This window comes from Crinia signifera, chromosome 19, assembly GCF_055691185.1.
Source record: "Crinia signifera chromosome 19, ASM5569118v1, whole genome shotgun sequence".
Taxonomy (NCBI): domain Eukaryota; kingdom Metazoa; phylum Chordata; class Amphibia; order Anura; family Myobatrachidae; genus Crinia; species Crinia signifera.
Window position 1 is genome coordinate 20665802 of NC_139226.1, and position 21590 is coordinate 20687391.

The 21590-nt window shown below is 45.8% G+C and overlaps 1 protein-coding gene across 1 annotated transcript in view; it reads left to right on the forward strand.

The window, feature by feature from the left end:
- LOC146041464 (B-cell receptor CD22-like) overlaps positions 1 to 21590 on the forward strand; it is a 133891-nt gene that overhangs the window by 53642 nt on the left and 58659 nt on the right. The window contains exon 10 of the mRNA XM_083161441.1: positions 3084 to 3162. Within this exon, the coding sequence (XP_083017567.1) occupies positions 3084 to 3162 (79 nt within the window). The remainder of the gene's footprint in view (positions 1 to 3083; positions 3163 to 21590) is intronic.

Genomic DNA, 21590 nt, shown 5'->3' on the forward strand with positions numbered 1-21590 from the left:
AGCAGTATATGACCAGCAGTAAAATATATATTTATAATGCCCCCAGCAGTAAAATGGATATAATGCCCCCAGCAGTAAAATGGATATAATGCCCCCAGCAGAAAAATGGATATAATGCCCCCAGCAGTAAAATGGATATAATGCCCCCAGCAGATAAACGGATATAATGCTCCAGCAGATAAATGGATATAATGCCCCCAGCAGATAAATGGATATAATGCCCCCAGCAGATAAATGGATATAATGCCCCCAGCAGATAAATGGATATAATGCCCCTAGCAGATAAACGGATATAATGCCCCCAGCAGATAAATGGATATAATGCCCCAGCAGATAAACGGATATAATGCTCCAGCAGATAAATGGATATAATACCCCCAGCAGATAAATGGATATAATGCCCCCAGCAGATAAACGGATATAATGCTCCAGCAGATAAATGGATATAATACCCCCAGCAGATAAATGGATATAATGCCCCCAGCAGATAAACGGATATAATGCTCCAGCAGATAAATGGATATAATACCCCCAGCAGATAAATGGATATAATGCCCCAGCAGATAAACGGATATAATGCTCCAGCAGATAAATGGATATAATACCCCCAGCAGATAAATGGATATAATGCCCCCAGCAGATAAATGGATATAATGCCCCAGCAGATAAACGGATATAATGCTCCAGCAGATAAATGAATATAATGCCCCCAGCAGATAAACGGATATAATGCCCCCAGCAGATAAATGGATATAATGCCCCCAGCAGATAAACGGATATAATGCTCCAGCAGATAAATGGATATAATGCCCCCAGCAGATAAACGGATATAATGCTCCAGCAGATAAATTGATATAATGCCCCCAGCAGATAAATGGATATAATGCCCCCAGCAGATAAACGGATATAATGCCCCAGCAGATAAATGGATATAATGCCCCCAGCAGATAAACGGATATAATGCTCCCAGCAGATAAATGGATATAATGCCCCCAGCAGATAAACAGATATAATGCTCCCAGCAGATAAATGGATATAATGCCCCCAGCAGATAAATTGATATAATGCCCCCAGCAGATAAATTGATATAATGCCCCCAGCAGTGACACAAATACTATACTGCACTGTAAGTGCCAGTAACACTCACCATTGGCCCACTCTCACTCTTGTGTGGTTGAGAACACTAGTGTACACGGCTCCGGCTTCCAGCACCCGCACGGCGCGCAATGCTTTCCCGCGTGTCAGCAGAGGCGGGCAGCCTGTCAGCGCGGCGGGTGTGGGATGTAGCTGGAAGAGCTTACACACTGCACTGTTTAGCAGCGTATCAGCTCTTCCACCCACATCCCACCCCCCGCCGCGCTGACATGCCGCTCACTCAATCCTTTCCTCTGATGGGCGCTTCTGTCAGCCTTTCAGAGGACTCGGCTTACAGATAGCAGAAAAACGGGCAGGAAGCTAGGGTAAATGCTAGGGGAATGGAGCCGACGCTCAGCGTTCCACCGGCAACCTGTCAAAATATGCACAATCAAGACATTTAGGTGAAATATGCAATTACTACAGAAAATCGGACAAATATGCAAATACATATGCAAATATGCAAATGCATATAATCCGGTCTCTAATGATTACACATCCAAATCCATTAAATATGTTCCACCCTCAACAGAATCTAAAGAAAATATATTTTCATATTTTTATTGAAACCCAATAATTCTATATACATGTGATGTTTCTAAAATTATGTTTCTATACTATTATTATACATTAACATTTCTTTATGTTTGCTTCTATAATAAAGACTTTCTCAATTTCTCTTTTTGAAGGACCTAAAAGGACAGAGAAATGATATCTACACCACTATTAATATGCTATGAAAGCTGATATCTATGAAGAGATGGGAACTGTAGTAAAAACTATTGGGTTAATAAGCGGTCTGTATGCGGTTACATTGTACATAGGGTGATGCAATGTGACTCACACAAGATTTATGAGGTTTGGTGTCATGTGTAGTCATAACTCTATCTATCTATCTATCTATCTATCTATCTATCTATCTATCTATCTATCTATCTATCTATCTAGTCACAATGATGACATTTAGAATATTGACAATAAGGATGTTGACTTGGTTAATAGGATGACATAATTAAAGAAAACACCTGAAAAATATTAATATTAACGGAATGTTGACATAGAAAATGCTGTCATTGCGTGATGTAGACATCTCCACTAGGTTTAGAATTGGGTTACTGTTGGGGGTAACTGTTAACATCAGGGTTATTGTTAGCTTTATGATTAGCATTATGGATAACTCCTGGGGCAAGTGTTAGGGTTACCTCTAGGGTTAAGGTTACTGTTAGGGTCACTTTTATGATTAAGGTTACTGTTAGGGTTAAGGTTACCTTTAAATTCAGGATAAGGTTTGGGATATCGTTAAAGTTGCCATCAGGGTTACGTTTGTGTTAAAACTAGGGCTGGGGTTACTGTTATGGCAAGGGATAAGGGTAGGGTTAGAAATAGAATAAAAATAATAAATACATTGTCAACATCTCAACTATTTTGGAGTTACATCATCGTCAACTTGATGGAATGTTCATTGCCAATATCATGACTACAGTATGTCGACATTTACTGGTCAACCTCATAAATGCGGCCAAATTCCTCATCTAACATCCAAATATATGATTACATCTCCTGGCTCCTTATTTCCACAACAGTTTATTTTTTCTATTTGTACTGCAGATTATACATGATGATTATTGTGTGTGCCTCTCCCATATATTGTATGGCTATTTTGGGTGTAGAATTACATTGAGAAGAATTTAGGGCTTGCCAAGAGATTTCCTTTGTCCTACACCTTCTGAATAATGGAGAAGTCATGGAAACAAGATACTTTGAGTCCAGGATGACTATATACTGTATAGCGATTTATTTCTGTGAACATTTCTGGAGAATTTTGTGATACTATTACTGTAGTAATTGCATTATTTTTCTTGTGCCTTGCCCAAAATTATCTTGTAAAGTTTTCCAATACATGTACTTCCCTTTGCTTTGAGTCCTTCTGTATGTATTGTATATGTTAGCTCCTGGAGGCTTACCTTGCTGGGTGCATGCTGCAGCTGCGGTGCCAGGAAGTGGTGACTGTCAGGAGGCAGGGTCCAGGTGCCGGGTCATAGCATGTTGGTGCCGCCGTTGTGAGGTCTGGCAGAGCAGGTGTGGGCTGCGCCAGAAGGTTGGGCAAAATAATGGATGTGTCCTCTATCCATACTGTATGTGTCTCCTGCACAGGAAGCTGTCTTTGTGGATTAGCCTTCCTGAGTTCTCCAGCCTTAAAGCCACAATTTTCAATTCTTTCAAAGCCACAGTCTTCTATTCTTCAGCCTTAAAGCCACAGTCTTCTATTCTTCAGCCTTAAAGCCACAGTCTTCAATTTTTTTAGCCTGCAAACCCTTCACAGAATTCTTCAAGTCTCGTCTTCTACTACAACCTGCAACTCTTCAAATTTTACAAGTGCCAATATTCATCCTCTTGTGCAGTATACGGCTTACTTTGTATTGTGTTTCTTGGTTGAACTGTATCATAGAACTCTTCATTAAATCTGCAAAACTTTCAACTAATCTCTGCCATCTTTTCTAGTAATAGCTCTCATTGGTATCTCCTGTAACCATCACAGGAGAAAGCATTATATACGCCCTCCAAGTTTCCATCCCATTTTAACCACTGCTTCCTCAGCTGCACATCACCTGCCAGTTCCACTGATCAAGCCTAGCGTGACAGTATATACAGATGTAGCAATGCTCATCCTGGCTGCCATATGGCTGCTAGTGCACATGTGGTGAAGCAAGTTGTCCACTCGACTCAGAACTATACACTGGGCCAGGATGCCGGTTAATGTGTTATTCTTTGTGTGTTTTTGTAGTGTCAAAGTTGGAGAGTTTTATCTACTCAAACCTGTGTACCTGTGTAAAAAACTTGCGGCGCCGGCGTCCCTGCAGTGCTGGAGCGGGCAGGGGTGTCCGTGCCGCGGGGGTACCTGCAGCGCTGTAATTGTGTATAAAGCAGGCGGCGGCCAGCGGGGTCCCTGCAGTGAATAGAAAATAACTAGCGCTTCCCACGCCGCCGCGCGCATAGCGCTAGTTATATTCTATTCACTGCAGGGACCCCGCCGGCCGCCGCCAGCTTTATACACAATGACAGCGCCGCAGGTACCCCCGTGGCACGGACACTCCTGCCCGCTCCAGCACTGCAGGGACGCCGGCGCCGCAAGTTTTTTACACAGTTCGCTAACCCTCCATCATCATGCCGCCCTGCCGCCATTTCAGGTGCCGGCGCCCTAGGCTAATGCCTAGAGCTGCCTAGTGGTGGCGCCGGCCCTGCCTGGCCTAGTAAGCCATTTAAGCACCATGGACAGCTCAAAGTTACAGAAGCAGTATAGAGATGCAACATCACAAAACTTACCCGGAAAGACTAAGGGCCAGATGTATCAAGCTTCAAAGCTTGATACATCTGGCCCTAAAAGATCTTAATATATAGTTTAGAGCAGAGAAGGGAAAGAGGGGACATGATACAAACTTTCACATATAACATGGGTTATAACAAGGTACAGGTGGGAGACATTATTCACAGGAAGAGGAGCAACAGCACAAGAGGACATGCACTGACACTAGAGGGAGGAAGGTACAGGTGGGAGACATTAGTCACAGGAAGAGGAGCAGCAGAACACGGGGACATGCACTGACACTAGAGGGAGGAAGGTACAGGTGGGAGACATTTTTCACAGGAAGAGGAGCAGCAGTACATGAGGACATGCACTGACACTGGGGGGGAGGAAGGTACAGGTGGGAGACATTCCTCACAGGAAGAGGAGCAGCAGAACATGAGGACACGCACTGACACTAGAGGGATGAAGATTCAGGGGAAATCTGAGGAAGAATTACTTCACAGAAAGAGTAGTAGATAAGTGGAATAGCCTCCCATCAGAGGTGGTAGAGGCCAATACAGTAGTACAATTTAAACATGCTTGGGATAGGCATATTGATATCCTTACGAAAAAATAAGGATCAAGTATGGTTTGAGGTAACATGTTTAAAAAAGGGGCAGACTAGATGGGCCAAGTGGTTCTTATCTGCCGTCAAAGTCTATGTTTCTATGTCTCCTCAGTGCGACTCCTCCTCCTTCCAGGGGTTATCACAGCAACCACACAGTATTACTGGTTGCTGCTTACTGGCTGGACTCTAATTGGTTGCTATGGGCAACATCCCATCTTAGTAAATGTAGCCCTATGTCTTTTAGTGGGTGCTCTGATCTTCATATATGTCAGAGTATGCTTCAGGTGGGGTATCTTATCCAGCGCCACCAATAGGGGGTGCTGTGGGTACAGCTGTCCCAGGCCTTGGCCTCCGGAAGGGCCCGGGCAGCTCATTTTGCCCACCGCAACCCCCCAGACTGCTTCCGGTGTGCTCCTGCGCTGCGATTGATGCAGGTCCCACAGCACAGGCTTCTTCAATCTGGCGGCCAATTAAAATGCTGCACTGGCTTTTGAGCCAATCAGAGCTTGTGTAAAGTTAGCCAAGCAGAGCAGCTGCCGGTACATGAGCTCTGATTGGCTCACCAGTCGGTGCTGCATTTTAATTGGCTGTCGGTGTCCTGCATCGAAGAAGCCTGTTCTTTGGGACCTGCTGCTTTCAGCAGGAGGGGACGATCGAGTCAGAGCAGGAGATGGGAACGGTGGGGAGATGAAGGAGGGAGTTGGGCGGGGGGGGGGGGATGGGGGCACTGGAAATCAGTCCTGGGTCCCAATATTCCTAGTGGTAGCCCTGCTCTGATCTATGTCTATGAATGTATGCTACAGGTGGGGGCTCTGAGATCTAGGTCACACAGGTTTTGATGCATCTGGGGGCCTGACCTGAATGTTTTTTAGTGCATGCTATAATTTCATGCTGCATAAAAATATTCTGGAAACTCCGGAAACAGTAATGACACATAATTATTCAGGTCGGTTCGCATGGCCGCGTGCCTTCCCACGCGACCAATGTTTTGTGTTTGCGCAGACGCATGCGCATTTCTGCACCCAACCTTATGAATGCTGGGTGGTGGGGCGGCTCATTACCATATGAGAATGGCCAGCGTTCTCATGGGCGTTCCCTTGAGAACGCTGGCCTTTCACATGCTAATAAGTCCGTGATGGACATGCGGGGGGGTGGGCAGCTGACATCTGCTCAGAGCAACCTTGCATATGCGTGCACCTTCCACATCGGTGGCACCTTCCACATGGTCGGCGACCATCAAAAATGTGGGAGGGTGCCAGTGGCATGCGAATGGATGTTTATGTACAACATCCATTCGCAGCCATTGTGAACATACACGCCTTGCGAATGGTGGTCCGGCGTAACACGATATGCAAGGCGGGATCTGTTCACTCGCAAGTATGCAAATTAGCATCCTAGCAAATAAACCAGAATAACCCCCAAAATGTGTTAGACCAGTTGGGCAGAGTGCAGTGTCTGGGAATCAGAGAATACAATGCTGTGTCCTTCATGGTATGGCCACACCCACCCTCTAATAACCACACCTACCCAATGGTTGGCCACACCCTTCAGCCATTCCGGCTCCTGCATTTCCCTGGTGGGCTATTATTGCTCCAGTCTGATACTGCTCAAGTATAAAAATCTTATTAGTTAAGCTTTGGTTATGCCGTTTAGATCAGGTAAATTTGTGTTACATTCTTTATTATTGTTATAAAAAATCATCATCAGCATTATTATTATTAATAGAACATCTCTGGTCATGATAATTCCATAATATAAGACTGCTTTTTCAAATGAAATAAAGAAAAATGTAGACAACCATACCCTCCAACATGACCCATTCCATTAGGTACAAAATGCTCTGTTTCTGGACTTCCCTGCCAGTGGCAGTTACAGATGTGAGCCTGCAGCACAGTCCAATATTCAAAAAGGGGAGCCACACCTAATGCCACTCCAAACATCACTGTCCTGGACTTACTGGCAGTTGATGTGACCCCCCTCTTTGAATACTGGACTGTGCTAGAGTCCAAGATCTGTAACTGCCACTGGCAGGGAAGTCCAGGAACAGAGCATTTTGTACCTAATGGAATGGGTCATGTTGGAGGGTATGAGACAACTGAATCTTTAAATGTGTTATTTTTTCGCCTATGGGTGCTGACAGTTGGTGTCCCAGTCCTTGCACATCAGACACATGGATATACACCAGGGAAGGGCATTGTAGTGACATGGGCATGAAGTCACTGAGGGGCAACCACCAATGCACGCAGCGGCATCTGTAGCCACCCCTGAATCAGACCCATGTGTGACCAAACGGCTGCTTATGTTCTGACTTCTGCCGGAGAATTAAGTAAATTACTTAAAGTACAGTGTTTCCCTGCCACTAGGGGTCAGAATGATGTGCTCCCTTATCTGTATGATGACAGGGCGGGTTCATCGCCATCGCGTATACACTGTCCGATACTATGAGCGATATCAATTAGAAGGGCCAAAATGGGTGATATTGTTCATTATATCGCCCAGTGTGTACGCACCTAGGTTGCCTTAAACTGTTTACACAGGACAGGAGATGAGCTGGGGGTGGGGAATATAGGTGACAGCCGAGGAATAAAATGAAGACCTAATGTATTCCATGCTTTTTAGCTATCACCTGTCCTGTACTGTGGGGGTAAAGTTCTTAAGGTGACTGGCAGATGGCTGTAACACTATGCATTACTGATGGAACCATTGTACATTGTGCTACTGCGCCAGCCGGGCAGCCTAATGCCCAAGTCTCCATCACATGCCACAACATTAGATCGGATTTGCCATTTGTATAACCTTCATTACATGTACATAGGCAGTATGACTGGTGGGTCACTGAGCGCCCATACACGTGTGTTTAGCAGCACTACACGGGGAGCAACATGTAAAGTAGCCCTACCTCTTTCACACCAGTAACACAGAGACCAACAAGGGAATTCAATTCCAGGGACATACCCAGGTTGAGCCCCGTTTACACTTGCCTTTGAAGGAGGGACATCCCAGTTTGGCAAATTTCATACTGAACCTGGGATGACCCTGCATTTCTATGAAAATGTAATTACATATTGACTTTGTTAGGCCCAAAAAGATGAGGTCATTAGAGAAAGGGAGGGGGTAGAGGGAGAGAAGGAAGGCAGGCCTTTTCAGACATTGCAGGCCAGTGGCAAACGCAGGATTTTCAGAAGGGGGTTTCCAGAGGCGTCAACAGCATTGTTGTCCCCTGGGCATAGCAATGTATTGGGGCTCCTACCGATCCACCAGCGGTAGGGGTGGGGGTAGCTTTGATGTCCCCCGGGTGTTAGGGGGTATTATATCAACCGCTCAGCATGTAGGGCCTGGATCAGTAATTTCCACTAATTACCCCTTTACTGCACAGATGGTGGGAGATGAGGTGGGAGAAGGGGGCATTGGGCTGAATGAAGGGGTCCTGATACATAACTTCCAGGGTGGTAGAGGATGTTCAATACACAGAGGAGGGGTGTATAGTGGAGTGGGCTTATTATTCATAATTTTCTGGTGGGAGGACAGCTTGCTTGACTGCAGATATCTCCAGTTTCCAGAAATAGATTTCTTAGATTTTAATGGAATTAAAAACTAGAGAATCCCACCTACCAAATGGTATTGGGGACTAGGGGATCAGAGTTCAGAAGACAGAGCAATCTGCCAACGAGAATATAAAACTACATACCAGGTGTGTGGAGCTGGAGCAGTAACCAGCTGCTGGAAGGCTGATATCTCTGGTTCTGGGAACAGTAGAGACAAGCTTCTAGTGTCCCTCAAAGGGGCAGAGTCCCAGCTTTTGGAATATACCCTCAGAAAAACTCTATGTCAGACAGAACCTGAAATATCTGACTGGGAATAACAATTAACAGGCTTGGATGGGGACCACTGCTTTGAAGTCAGATATCTCCGGTTCCCAAGGGCCGATTTTTAAAATTATTGTACCCATGGAAAGAGGAGACCCTCAGCTTTCAGAGAAGAGCCCTAGGACTCCTGGGGAGGGTTTCTGGGTACTCAGAAACCCCCCCTGCGTGCGCTACTGCAGGCTTTCAGGGGTTAAATAGCACTGCTGGGGTCATTAGTCTAGCAATCTCCCTCATGTCACCTAGCCCACATTACACTCTTACATTTTTGAGTAAAAAAGGAATGAGAGACTGATACAGTTACATTGAATCATCAGCGCCATTTCCTAGCACTTTACCAAGTATAATCTACATTTGGATATAAGTCATTATAAAAGTTTCCTCTGAGATGTAGCAGTGCACACCCACGCTTCTAGGTGCCACATTCAAAATTCTACTATCAACTATAATCAACTATAATCTCCCTGAAACTAGTTTTCAAAGGTAGGCAAATATGATGAGCAGCACTGATCTTGCAGGTTCCCTGCTGCAGCGCTGCTGTGAGTTGAAATGTAAGTTTGGCACTGAGCTGGGACTGCAGCATATATTTTCAAAGTATATATATATTTGAGTGTATTTAGGAATGCATTCTAAAAATGCATTTTGTAAATGAATGTAGGCAGGATTCCAGCAGCCTCTGTGAGCAGGAAATTAAATGCTATTTTTGGCATTTCCTCCTGAATGTCTGTGAGTGACCACTGCACAGCAGGTTGTGGGCTGGGTGCTTTGATCAACATAAGAAACTGTTCCTGTGGACAAGGTGTCGATAACGGAGACTTTAGTGTTTCTATATGTACTGTAAATGTGTCCAGGAGATAATCAAACGATCTCCAACTTTCCTGGAAGTTAAGTATTCTAAGGAAATTGGACTCATCCTTTTGGTATGTAACATGATTTAGTTATGCTTTTCAACTATGATGGTCTGATTGATATGTGAATCCTAAGGTATAGGGGGAGGATCTGACCGTGCCAGTCAGATCTAAAATGTGCAGAGAGAATTAGATTTGGGTGAGTTATTTTGTTTCTGTGCAGGGTAAATACTGGCTGCTTCATTTGTACACTGCAATATAGATCTCACTTTGAAGTAAAACCCCACCCAAATCTAATTATCTCTGCACATGATACATCTGCCCCACCTGCAGTGCACATGGTTTTGTCCATCTAAAGCCCCGTACACACGGGGGGAGATATATTGCTCAGGAATTTATTGCTCAGCAATATATTGCCCAGTGTCTCCTTTGCATCAGCGGCCAGAGATGGTCGCTGATGAAAAGGACCTCTGCTGGGGGAGCTGCAGAGGTAAATAGCTGGTTGCAGGAGCAAGCTCCTGCGACCAGCGATTACAATGGGGCAGAAAACAGGAGCGCGCACCCGGCGATATATCGCTGGTGCACACTCCCATTGCGAGCAATATGGTCGCTCAGCGACCATATTTCCCGTGATTTTGCACTAAATCGCCCCCGTGTGTACGCACCTTAAGAAGGAACTTGTCAGAAAGAGTGAACCAAAATAACCCCCATGGAGAGAAGTTGGCAGCCAGTGCCCGCCAATTATCTGCCCTCTCCTGGAACTGCCCTTCTCCTAGGTCACTCCTCTGCTTTCCTTTCTGCGCAAACACAGGGAACTGTAGTTGTGTTCTGGGCTGCAGCTGGGAGAGACATCAGGCAAGATGCACTAAGCCTTCTAAAGTAATAAATTGGAGGTGAAAATCCTCCAACAACCAGCTCCAAATGGTCATTTTTAAACACAGCCTGTAACATGGCAGTAAGAAGTTTATCGGATAGTACTTTATCACTATCCATTTTATCAGTTTTCAAGCTTAGTACATCTGGCCACTTATGATGTATCTCCCTAGTCCCAGGAGATGCTTTAGACTAGGCCCTCCAGCTTCTGTGAAACTACAAGTACTATCATGCCACAGTTTTGCTATTAGGAAATTGTGACCGGACCCCTGCCCTTACGCTCTGGCTACACCCTTCAGGTTAACAGATGGTGGTTTCTGGTCTCACATGACCTGGCCAGTAGGGGATTCCCTGTTACCGCCAGTAACTGCCTGCTACTGACTCCAGCCACTACACAGTGGGCGGGGATATCGCTGCCACCACCAGACTCCTACTACGTGGCATCTTAACCACGGATACCTCCTCAGGCCCAACCGCTGGCACCTGAGTACTGCCTGATGGGGTGTATGCATCGACACGCTGATGACACACCACTGACTGGCATTGGTTGGTTCTCTACTGGTCACGGACAAAACCTCTGCTTCAATAGCTGGCAGAGTGGAACTTGGAGATGCTGGATCCTTTTACCCAGTACAGTCGGAGAACGGAATTAGTGCAGTAATTATCTTAGTCGCAAGATGAAAACGGTTCTCTTGAGGCAAAGATCTTTTATTTGCTGAAAGATCTGAAACGATCTCTTCTCCTCTCTCTAGGAGGGTCAGCATACAGATGTTACAGCTTCAGATACATAAAAAAAAAAAAAAAAAAAAATTAAACGTTAAGTTTTATAAAGTGTTCCCCCAAACAAAGAGAGTGCTTTTTTTGCTTCTACTTCATACCAATAATTACTCTCAGGGGAGCACCTCCACATTATTCATTAGTGCTAGGGCACACGTATGTTTATTTACTGTGGATAAATCATATTGTCTTCTTCTTTGACTTTTGAAATATGCAACTAAAGTGGTGCTTGTGCACAGGTATCCTACCCAAAGTCCCTTCAGTGCACATGGTTTTGTCCATCTAAGAAGGAATTTGTCAGAAAGAGTGAACCAAAATAAACCCCCATGTCACAGATATTGGCTGGACTGATGTAAAAGTTTGATGTTGGTCAGTGTTTAGTGAGTCAGGCACGTTGGATGGTTGGTCTGTTGAATGGTTAATGGAATTTTAGTATGATGTCAGTGATTGTTTAAGTCAAATGTAATAGTGACTTCATTGGAGGTGCAGAATGTCAGTGAAACTCTATCGTTTGCAGCAATCCTGTACAAGGACTGATGATGCATTGTAAATTGCTGCTTTTTAATAAAAAAGATCCAATTTCCTCCAGCATCCTGCACCTTAGTCGAACATGGGCACTATTACATATTGTCTCCTTGTAAAGAGTGAATATTTAATTTCTATATGGCTAATGTAATATTTATTTAAACATTATTAGTTTGGGTGTAAAAATGTGTGGTATATCTATAAGGGGCTTTTATTTATTTATTTTTATTAACAGTTTTTTATGTAATGCACACATATTCCGCAGCGCTGCCCCAGTGAAGCTTACACTCTATATTCCCTACCACATGCACACACAGACATTCTAGGGTTAATTTTGTTGAAAGCCAATTAACCCAGGGGCAAACGCAGGATTTTCAGAAGGGGGTTTCCAAAGAGGGGCGTAGCAAAGCACGGAGATGGACACTTAGGTGACCCAGTATATGCCGGGTCAGTTAAAGTATTATAGAAAGACCAAATGTATATGGCATAGCAATGTATTGGGGCCCCTACCAATCCTCCAGCGGTAGGGGTGGGGGAAGCTTTGATGTCCCATGGGTGGTAGGGGGTATTATATCAACCGCTCAGCATGTAGGGCCTGGATCAGCAATTTCCACTAATTACCCCTTTGCTGCACAGATGGGGTGGGAGAAGGGGGCATTGGGCTTAATGAAGGGGCCCAGATACATAACTTCGAGGGTGGTAGAGGATGTTTAATACGCAGAGCAGGGGTGTATAGTGGAGTGGGCTTATTATTCATAATTTTCTGGTGGGAGGACAGCCTGCTTGACTCAAGATATCTCCAGTTCCCAGAAATAGATTTCTTAGATTTTAATGGAATTAAAATCTAGGGAATCCCACCTATTGGGGACTAGGGGATTAGATTTCAGGAGGCAGAGCAATCTACCAACGAGTATATAAAACTAAATACCAGGTGTGTGGAGCTGGATCAGTAACCTGCTGCTGGAAGGCTGATATCTCTAGTTCTGGGAACAGTAGAGACAAGCTACTAGTGTCCATCAAAGGGGGAGAGTCCCAGCTTTTGGAATATACCTTCAGAAAAACTCTAAGTCAGACAAAACCTGAAATATCTGACTGGGAACAGCAATTAACAGGCTTGGATGGGGACCACTGCTTTGAAGTCAGATTTCTCCGGTTCCCAAGGGCCGATTTTTAAAATTCTTGTACCCATGGAAAGAGGGGACTCTCAGCGTTCAGCCTAGGACTGTTAGACTCCTGGAGGGGGTTTCTTAGTACTCAGAAACCCCCCTGAATGCGCCACTGTAGCTGTATATCTTTGGATTGTGGGAGGAAACCGCAATACCTGGAGTAAACCCATGCAAGCATTGGTAAAGTATACAAACTCTGCACAGTAAGGTCCATGGTGGGGATCAAACCCATGACCTCAGTGCTGTGAGACAGTAATGCTAACTATTACAATGTCCGTGCTGCCCCAGGCATTAATGTGTGGCATTATGTGTATAAGAGGAGCTATTACTGTGTGACATTATGTTTATAAAGGGTGTTTATAAAGGGAGTGTGTGAGTAAGTTCTATGGGTATTGGTTCTGTAGTGGGACTATAAGTCCCAGTGGACCTATTAATGCACCGCATACTGTGACTTGTAGTTTTCCAAGTCCAAGCATGAGGGGAGACTTGCTGGGGCTTGTAGTTCTACTACAAAACCAAATACCTTGGGTTTTAGCAGTCCTGGGCTTTAGCCTGGGCCATTTCATATTTCCCCCGCATTCGATCTGGCTGATCCATGTGATGTTTCATGCTCTTCCATATTGGCTGCAGGGAAACTCGGGAGCCAATTACAAATCACTTCACCGTCAGAAAACACAAATCCTGAGAATTCGGCAGCCTAGTGAATTTGCCGAATTCTCAGGCAGTATTTTTGGCCTGATCATGGCCAATCCCAGCCGAACCTGTTCGTATATGGGATTGGTCGTGATCAGGGCTCTTAGTAAATTTCTCCCTATGATCCATACCAAAATGTGCTTCAGTGACTCCGGACCAGCTACATTGCGATTGAATGACAAGATGCAGCAGATTAGTGATGTCATATTATAATATCTGTAAATAGAAAGGGGAAATAGAGAACAGAAGTTCCTGTGAGAAATGCCAATATTTCATATAGTCAGAAGACACCGAGCAGGGAGACACTGGATCCTGATCTGTGAGTACTGTACAATGGGTTATACTGTAACTCTGAATCTCAGGAACATGCTGTTATACCAGCGATGGATTTGTAGTGTTTACATAGTAATCTGGTCCTTGCCCAATGCGAAGAACAGGGCCGCCGACAGGGGGTGCTCTGGAGGGGCCCGGGCAGCTGCCCACAGCGGTGCCAAATCTCCCGCCCTGGGCACCCGCACACCGCCTCCCAGCGCCGGCGGCCCCCCAGCCAGTCACGCAGAGTGCAGCCTGCAGAACACCGAGCCTAGGACACAGAGGGGCTCGGCACTCTGCAGGCTGCACAGCACTGTGCATTGTGCGCACTGATGTTCCGGACCTGACCTGACTGACGGTGGAGGGAGGCCGAAGGAGCGATGCCGCGTGATGGTAATGTAGGGTGCTGTGCCGCTGGGGGCCTGGACTGTAGGTCAGTCCCGGGCCCCAACAATTCTAGCAGCGGCCCTGGCGAAGAAATAGTATAATCATTATCATATGTAACTGATACAGCCTCCTCTCTGCCATCACCAGCGCTAAGACCCAACTACACATGCGGCTGACATTTTTCCAGCGATCTCCATAGCTGCAGCAGCACGTCGCTGCAGGGTCTGAGCCCCAGAGCACTCAGATCCTACAGTGCATGTGCAGACTCCGGAAATATGGGCCGGCGGCCATTTTTACAAGGATTTCCGCAGTGCTGAGGCTGGCATCGTGGTACTCCTTAGGGTAAGTATTTAAAAAAATGGATGCAGCCTGTGCAGTGTGGGGCCTGAACTGATAACAGAGAACATACTATACTGTCTGAGTGAAGGAATTATTACAACACAGGCAGACGGTGTAACATATACAGTACTGTAAGTCAGCAGTGCCCTGATCAGTATACATAAAGTGTTTATTAAATCAATACATTACATTGTGACATCATAATCCCAGGAATAGTATAATACATTTATTTTGCGCAGATGTTAAACATCACTCCCCCATGCGAAAATGCAGGGGAGTGATGTAACCAGAATAAGGTCCTAAGACTTTTATTGGTACTTATGTAATATGTGGGTGCCCGATTTTTTCATTGCATCGCATCGCATCGCATGCAATATAGTGGCATACAATTCATGCGATGCGATTTTTCATTGTAAAGACCCGAATTTTAATTGTATAGTCATCCATGGGTGATTTCATACCCCCACTATCCAATTACGCATGGAGTTGATTTTATATAGTGTGGCGAGCGCAACGAGGGGACGCAGAATACATGTAAAGTAATACGCGTCCCCTAGCGGGGCTCGCTGCGCTCGCCACGCTTCGGGCTCAGTGGCTCGCTGCACTCGCCACACTATATAAAATCAACTCCATGCGTAGTTGGATAGTGGGGGTATGAAATGACCCATGGGTGACTATACAATTAAAAATCGGGTCTTTACAATGAAAAATCACATTGCATCACATCGCATGCTTTAAGTAGTGGCATGCAATGAAAAAATCGGGCGCCCAGATAATACATAAGTACCCTTTTATTTAAAGCTGCCAGGTATTCTGGAGAATAACATAGCACCAGAGGTGGATTTTGACCTCATGGGGCCCTAGGCAAGACCCATTGAGCCATAAGCAGGCTCCTAGATTGCCTTGTCAAGAAATCTGCCTCTGCATAGCGCTTTACGCTATGTGACAGACTGGCTGTCAGTGGAAATCACTTACTACATACTGTAGATTATAATGTTACCATATTGTTGTAAACAATTTACTATTATATTACCATGTTTATAATCACTTCTGTTGAGCTTTGAAGGATGCACATGGTACTTATGTATCTTTTTTTAAATACAATAGCATTTGAGATTGCTATTCTGCAAATGCTGGTTAATTAGGAGGGCTTGACAAGTCTGCAAACTTATGTAGCTTTCACATCACACTTTTAAAACGGTATATTGCCGTTTTTTTGCCTTTTAAAACGTTTAAGGCTGCAGTGTGAAAGTGTCATAGTTGAAATACCATTTAAAGTTAACTGGTATTTCAACACGTTTAAAAAGCAGAGTCCTACCCGTTTTAAAGCCAATTCAGAGCCGTTTTTTGTGCTGTCTGAATAGCACTGAAATGGTATTTAGTAAAAAATAAAGGTTAGAGCACTGTGATAGGCTGTCCCTTGTCTTGTGTCCCTTCCCTGAACCAGGAAATAAGCTGTGGGTAGAAACGTGTTCAGAGGTTAAACGGCTTGACTGGTGATGTGAATGGTACTTAAACGGTATTTTTAAATGGTAATCTGCTGCAATATGAACACTAGACCCGTTTAAAATACCATTTAAAATTACAGTTTTTCAAAACGTTTCAAAATGTTTTATGTGATGTGAAAGCTACATAAAACACTCCACAATGCATGACATATTGGTTATAAACGGAATTTCTAAATAAACTTTTGGATATTATTATTTTACATAAGATCTCAATGGTATTGGATTGATACAATGTTCTACAACAATGTGTTATTTTGCTGCTAGCTGCAAAGTGAGGCGAAGACCAGCCATTTCTTGTGTCCCAGCAACCACACGCTCTCCCACAAACAAAATGACTAGGGGTCCCCCCTATTTTGAGAAACAGCACCGGGCCCAACCAGCCAGCAGGGTAACGCCAGAGCCAGGAGACATTATATAAGGTCCCGTGGCCAAAGCATTTACACCCTGACCGGTCAACCCAGGCAGGGACCCTGGTGGAGTGGGAACACCCCCAATAAATTGGTCCCCCCCTCTAGAATTAACCCTGCCTGGGCTGAAGCCCGGGGTATTCCGTGGTGCCCAAATACTTTCAATGTAAAAATAAGAATAAATCTATTATACATAGATTATATGTATTATACATTGTTGTGGAACTAGCTGTGGTACTTGTAGTTCTACAACAATTCAAGTAGTAAATAAAACACACACATAAGATTAGTACAAGTTTATTACACACTACAATCCCACACACTATACTCACCTATAGGTCCACTGCAGGTCAGTGCCCTTGTCCAGTAGTATCCATTTGGGTACCTTTCGAAGGAAATTATACTTACCAAGGCATCGGGCGAATATCAGTTTGCTTCGTATGAAGTAGGCATCCAGGATAGAGAAAATAACAAAACACTGACCCAAGTCACCTTACTGGGTAGCAGAGAATGTAATGTTTACATTATAAGCTCCACCCCCGAAGTGTGCGGTTTTCCATCTAGCAGCCAATCAGGAGTCGAGTTACAGAAACTCGTCTCCTAATTGCACACTTTGGGGGAGGAGTGGAGAATGTAAACTAGAACATTCTCTGCTATTCACTGGGAATGTATGCTGAGCGTTGTTATTTTCTCAATCCTGGATGCCTACTTGGAACAAAGAGGATGCAATCTTCCCTGGATAGCTGGTGAGTATAATTTCCTTCCACAGTTACACCATGTATATTCTACTGAACAAGTGGACTGATCTTTTGGTCAAGGTAGGTGACTATTGTATATATGGGCTCCGTATGTAATAAAGTTTTCTGGTGTGTCTGTATGTCTATAGGGCTATTGGTTCTGCTGTGGAACTAAGAGTCCCAGCAGGCCCATTAATTCCCTGCATGCTGCTTCTTTAAGTCCCAAGGTAGAGGCTTGCTGGGATTCATAGTTCCACAGCAGAACAAATAGTTAATGATTCTATTTTTACAACAATAGAATCAGCCCGGTGCCCACTGCCATGGGGCACAGGGGACAGCCCCAGGTTTCAACCCGGGCAGGGTAAATTATGGAGGGGGGTAACCCATTTATTGGGGCCGATGCCGGTCATATTCAGTCATACCCAGCATCGGCCGTATTCGTATTTCTTAGTAAATTTCCCCAATTGTATATAAATATGTTTTCTCTATAACTCCAATCAACAAATTATATTGAAAATAATTTGAAATTGAGTTGTGTGCTCTAATACTTTAGCATTTTGCAGAATGGAAAGTATATGGCAGGTGTGTACTGTAGGAGAGTTCTTAGGTTTTTATCTTCCATGTTTCAGGAGATCACAGATCATTTGTAAGATTAACCCTGTATGCAGCTGAGTATCATGACGTGTCTGAGGAAAGGCTGCAGCATGTGGGTCTGTCATGTGATCATCATCCTCCCCCTGCTCTGGCCAGGTAAGTACGTACTGACATAATACAGTGCTGGCAGCCGGTGCACCTGTCATGTGATCACCATCCTCCCCCTGCTATGGCCAGGTTAGTACATACTGACATAATACAGTGCTGGCAGCCAGTGCACCTGTCATGTGATCACCATCCTCCTCCTGCTCTGGCCAGGTAAGTACATACTGACATAATACAGTGCTGGCAGCCAGTGCACCTGACATGTGATCACCATCTTCCCCCTGCTCTGGCCAGGTAAGTACATACTGACATAATACAGTGCTGGCAGCCAGTGCACCTGACATGTGATCACCATCTTCCCCCTGCTCTGGCCAGGTAAGTACATACTGACATAATACAGTGCTGGCAGCCAGTGCACCTGTCATGTGATCACCATCCTCCCCATGCTCTGGCCAGGTAAGTACATACTGACATAATACAGTGCTGGCAGCCAGTGCACCTGTCATGTGATCATCATCCTCCCCCTGCTCTGGCCAGGAAAGTACATACTGACATAATACAGTGCTGGCAGCCAGTGCACCGGTCATGTGATCACCATCCTCCCCCTGCTCTGGCCAGGTAAGTACATACTGACATAATACAGTGCTGGCAGCCGGTGCACCTGTCATGTGATCACCATCCTCCCCCTGCTCTGGCCAGGTAAGTACATACTGACATAATACAGTGCTGGCAGCCGGTGCACCTGTCATGTGATCACCATCCTCCCCCCGCTCTGGCCAGGTAAGTACATACTGACATAATACAGTGCTGGCAGCCGGTGCACCTGTCATGTGATCACCATCCTCCTCCTGCTCTGGCCAGGTAAGTACATACTGACATGATACAGTGCTGGCAGCCGGTGCACCTGTCATGTGATCATCATCCTCCCCCTGCTCTGGCCAGGTAAGTACATACTGACATAATACAGTACTGGCAGCCAGTGCACCTGTCATGTGATCACCATCCTCCCCCTGCTCTGGCCAGGTAAGTACATACTGACATAATACAGTGCTGGCAGCCGGTGCACCTGTCATGTGATCACCATCCTCCCCCTGCTCTGGCCAGGTAAGTACATACTGACATAATACAGTGCTTGCAGCCAGTGCACCTGTCATGTGATCACCATCCTCCCCCTGCTCTGGCCAGGTAAGTACATACTGACATAATACAGTACTGGCAGCCGGTGCACCTGTCATGTGATCACCATCCTCCCCCTGCTCTGGTCAGGTAAGTACATACTGACATAATACAGTGCTGGCAGCCGGTGCACCTGTCATGTGATCACCATCCTCCCCTGCTCTGGCCAGGTAAGTACATACTGACATAATACAGTGCTGGCAGCCAGTGCACCTGTCATGTGATCACCATCCTCCCCCTGCTCTGGCCAGGTAAGTACATACTGACATAATACAGTACTGGCAGCCGGTGCACCTGTCATGTGATCACCATCCTCCCCCTGCTCTGGTCAGGTAAGTACATACTGACATAATACAGTGCTGGCAGCCGGTGCACCTGTCATGTGATCACCATCCTCCCCTACTCTGGCCAGGTAAGTACATACTGACATAATACAGTGCTGGCAGCCGGTGCACCGGTCGTGTGATCACCATCCTCCCCCTACTCTGGCCAGGTAAGTACATACTGACATAATACAGTGCTGGCAGCCGGGGCACCTGTCATGTGATCACCATCCTCCCCCTGCTCTGGCCAGGTAAGTACATACTGACATCATACAGTGCTGGCAGCCAGTGCACCTGTCATGTGATCACCATCCTCCCCTTGCTCTGGCCAGGTAAGTACATACTGACATAATACAGTGCTGGCAGCCGGGGCACCTGTCATGTGATCACCATCCTCCCCCTGCTCTGGTCAGGTAAGTACATACTGACATAATACAGTGCTGGCAGCCAGTGCACCTGTCATGTGATCACCATCCTCCCCCTGCTCTGGCCAGGTAAGTACATACTGACATAATACAGTGCTGGCAGCCGGTGCACCGGTCGTGTGATCACCATCCTCCCCCTACTCTGGCCAGGTAAGTACATACTGACATAATACAGTGCTGGCAGCCGGGGCACCTGTCATGTGATCACCATCCTCCCCCTGCTCTGGCCAGGTAAGTACATACTGACATCATACAGTGCTGGCAGCCAGTGCACCTGTCATGTGATCACCATCCTCCCCTTGCTCTGGCCAGGTAAGTACATACTGACATAATACAGTGCTGGCAGCCGGGGCACCTGTCATGTGATCACCATCCTCCCCCTGCTCTGGTCAGGTAAGTACATACTGACATAATACAGTGCTGGCAGCCAGTGCACCTGTCATGTGATCACCATCCTCCCCCTGCTCTGGCCAGGTAAGTACATACTGACATAATACAGTGCTGGCAGCCAGTGCACCTGTCATGTGATCACCATCCTCCCCCTGCTCTGGCCAGGTAAGTACATACTGACATAATACAGTGCTGGCAGCCAGTGCACCTGTCATGTGATCACCATCCTCCCCCTGCTCTGGCCAGGTAAGTACATACTGACATAATACAGTGCTGGCAGCCGGTGCACCTGTCATGTGATCACCATCCTCCCCCTGCTCTGGCCAGGTAAGTACATACTGACATAATACAGTGCTGGCAGCCAGTGCACCTGTCATGTGATCACCATCCTCCCCCTGCTCTGGCCAGGTAAGTACATACTGACATAATACAGTGCTGGCAGCCGGTGCACCTGTCATGTGATCACCATCCTCCCCCTGCTCTGGCCAGGTAAGTACATACTGACATAATACAGTGCTGGCAGCCAGGTCACCTGTCATGTGATCACCATCCTCCCCCTGCTCTGACCAGGTAAGTACATACTGACATAATACAGTGCTGGCAGCCAGTCATGTGATCACCACCACCACCCCCCCCCCCCCCCCCTCCCCCTCCCCTGCTCTGGCCACGTAAGTGTGACATAGTGATATTGGGATTTACCAAACATTGTATAGATATAACGCACCAGCCAATCAGCTCCTGTCATTTCTCAAACCCACCCTGTAACATGGCAGGGTGGATTAGGAGCTGATTGCCCGGTACATTGTCTCCATTCGTGTCTAATAAGTAATTTGACCCAACTATAACAGTGCTGGCAGGGATGGTCATATCATCATACTGCATATACTGTAGTGACAGAATATATAATACACAAAACTGCTGACAAAAGTCTGATGATAGTGTTTTGTATCAGTCATTGTACAGAGGAAGGTTCTGTTATGTACAGATGAGAGAAAGATGTGTAATGATGGGAGGAAATAGCAGGAGAGAGGCCGTTCCTCTTATAGTACAGAGGAAGCAGCTGGTCTGGCAGGGCAATAAGCGCATACTGCATA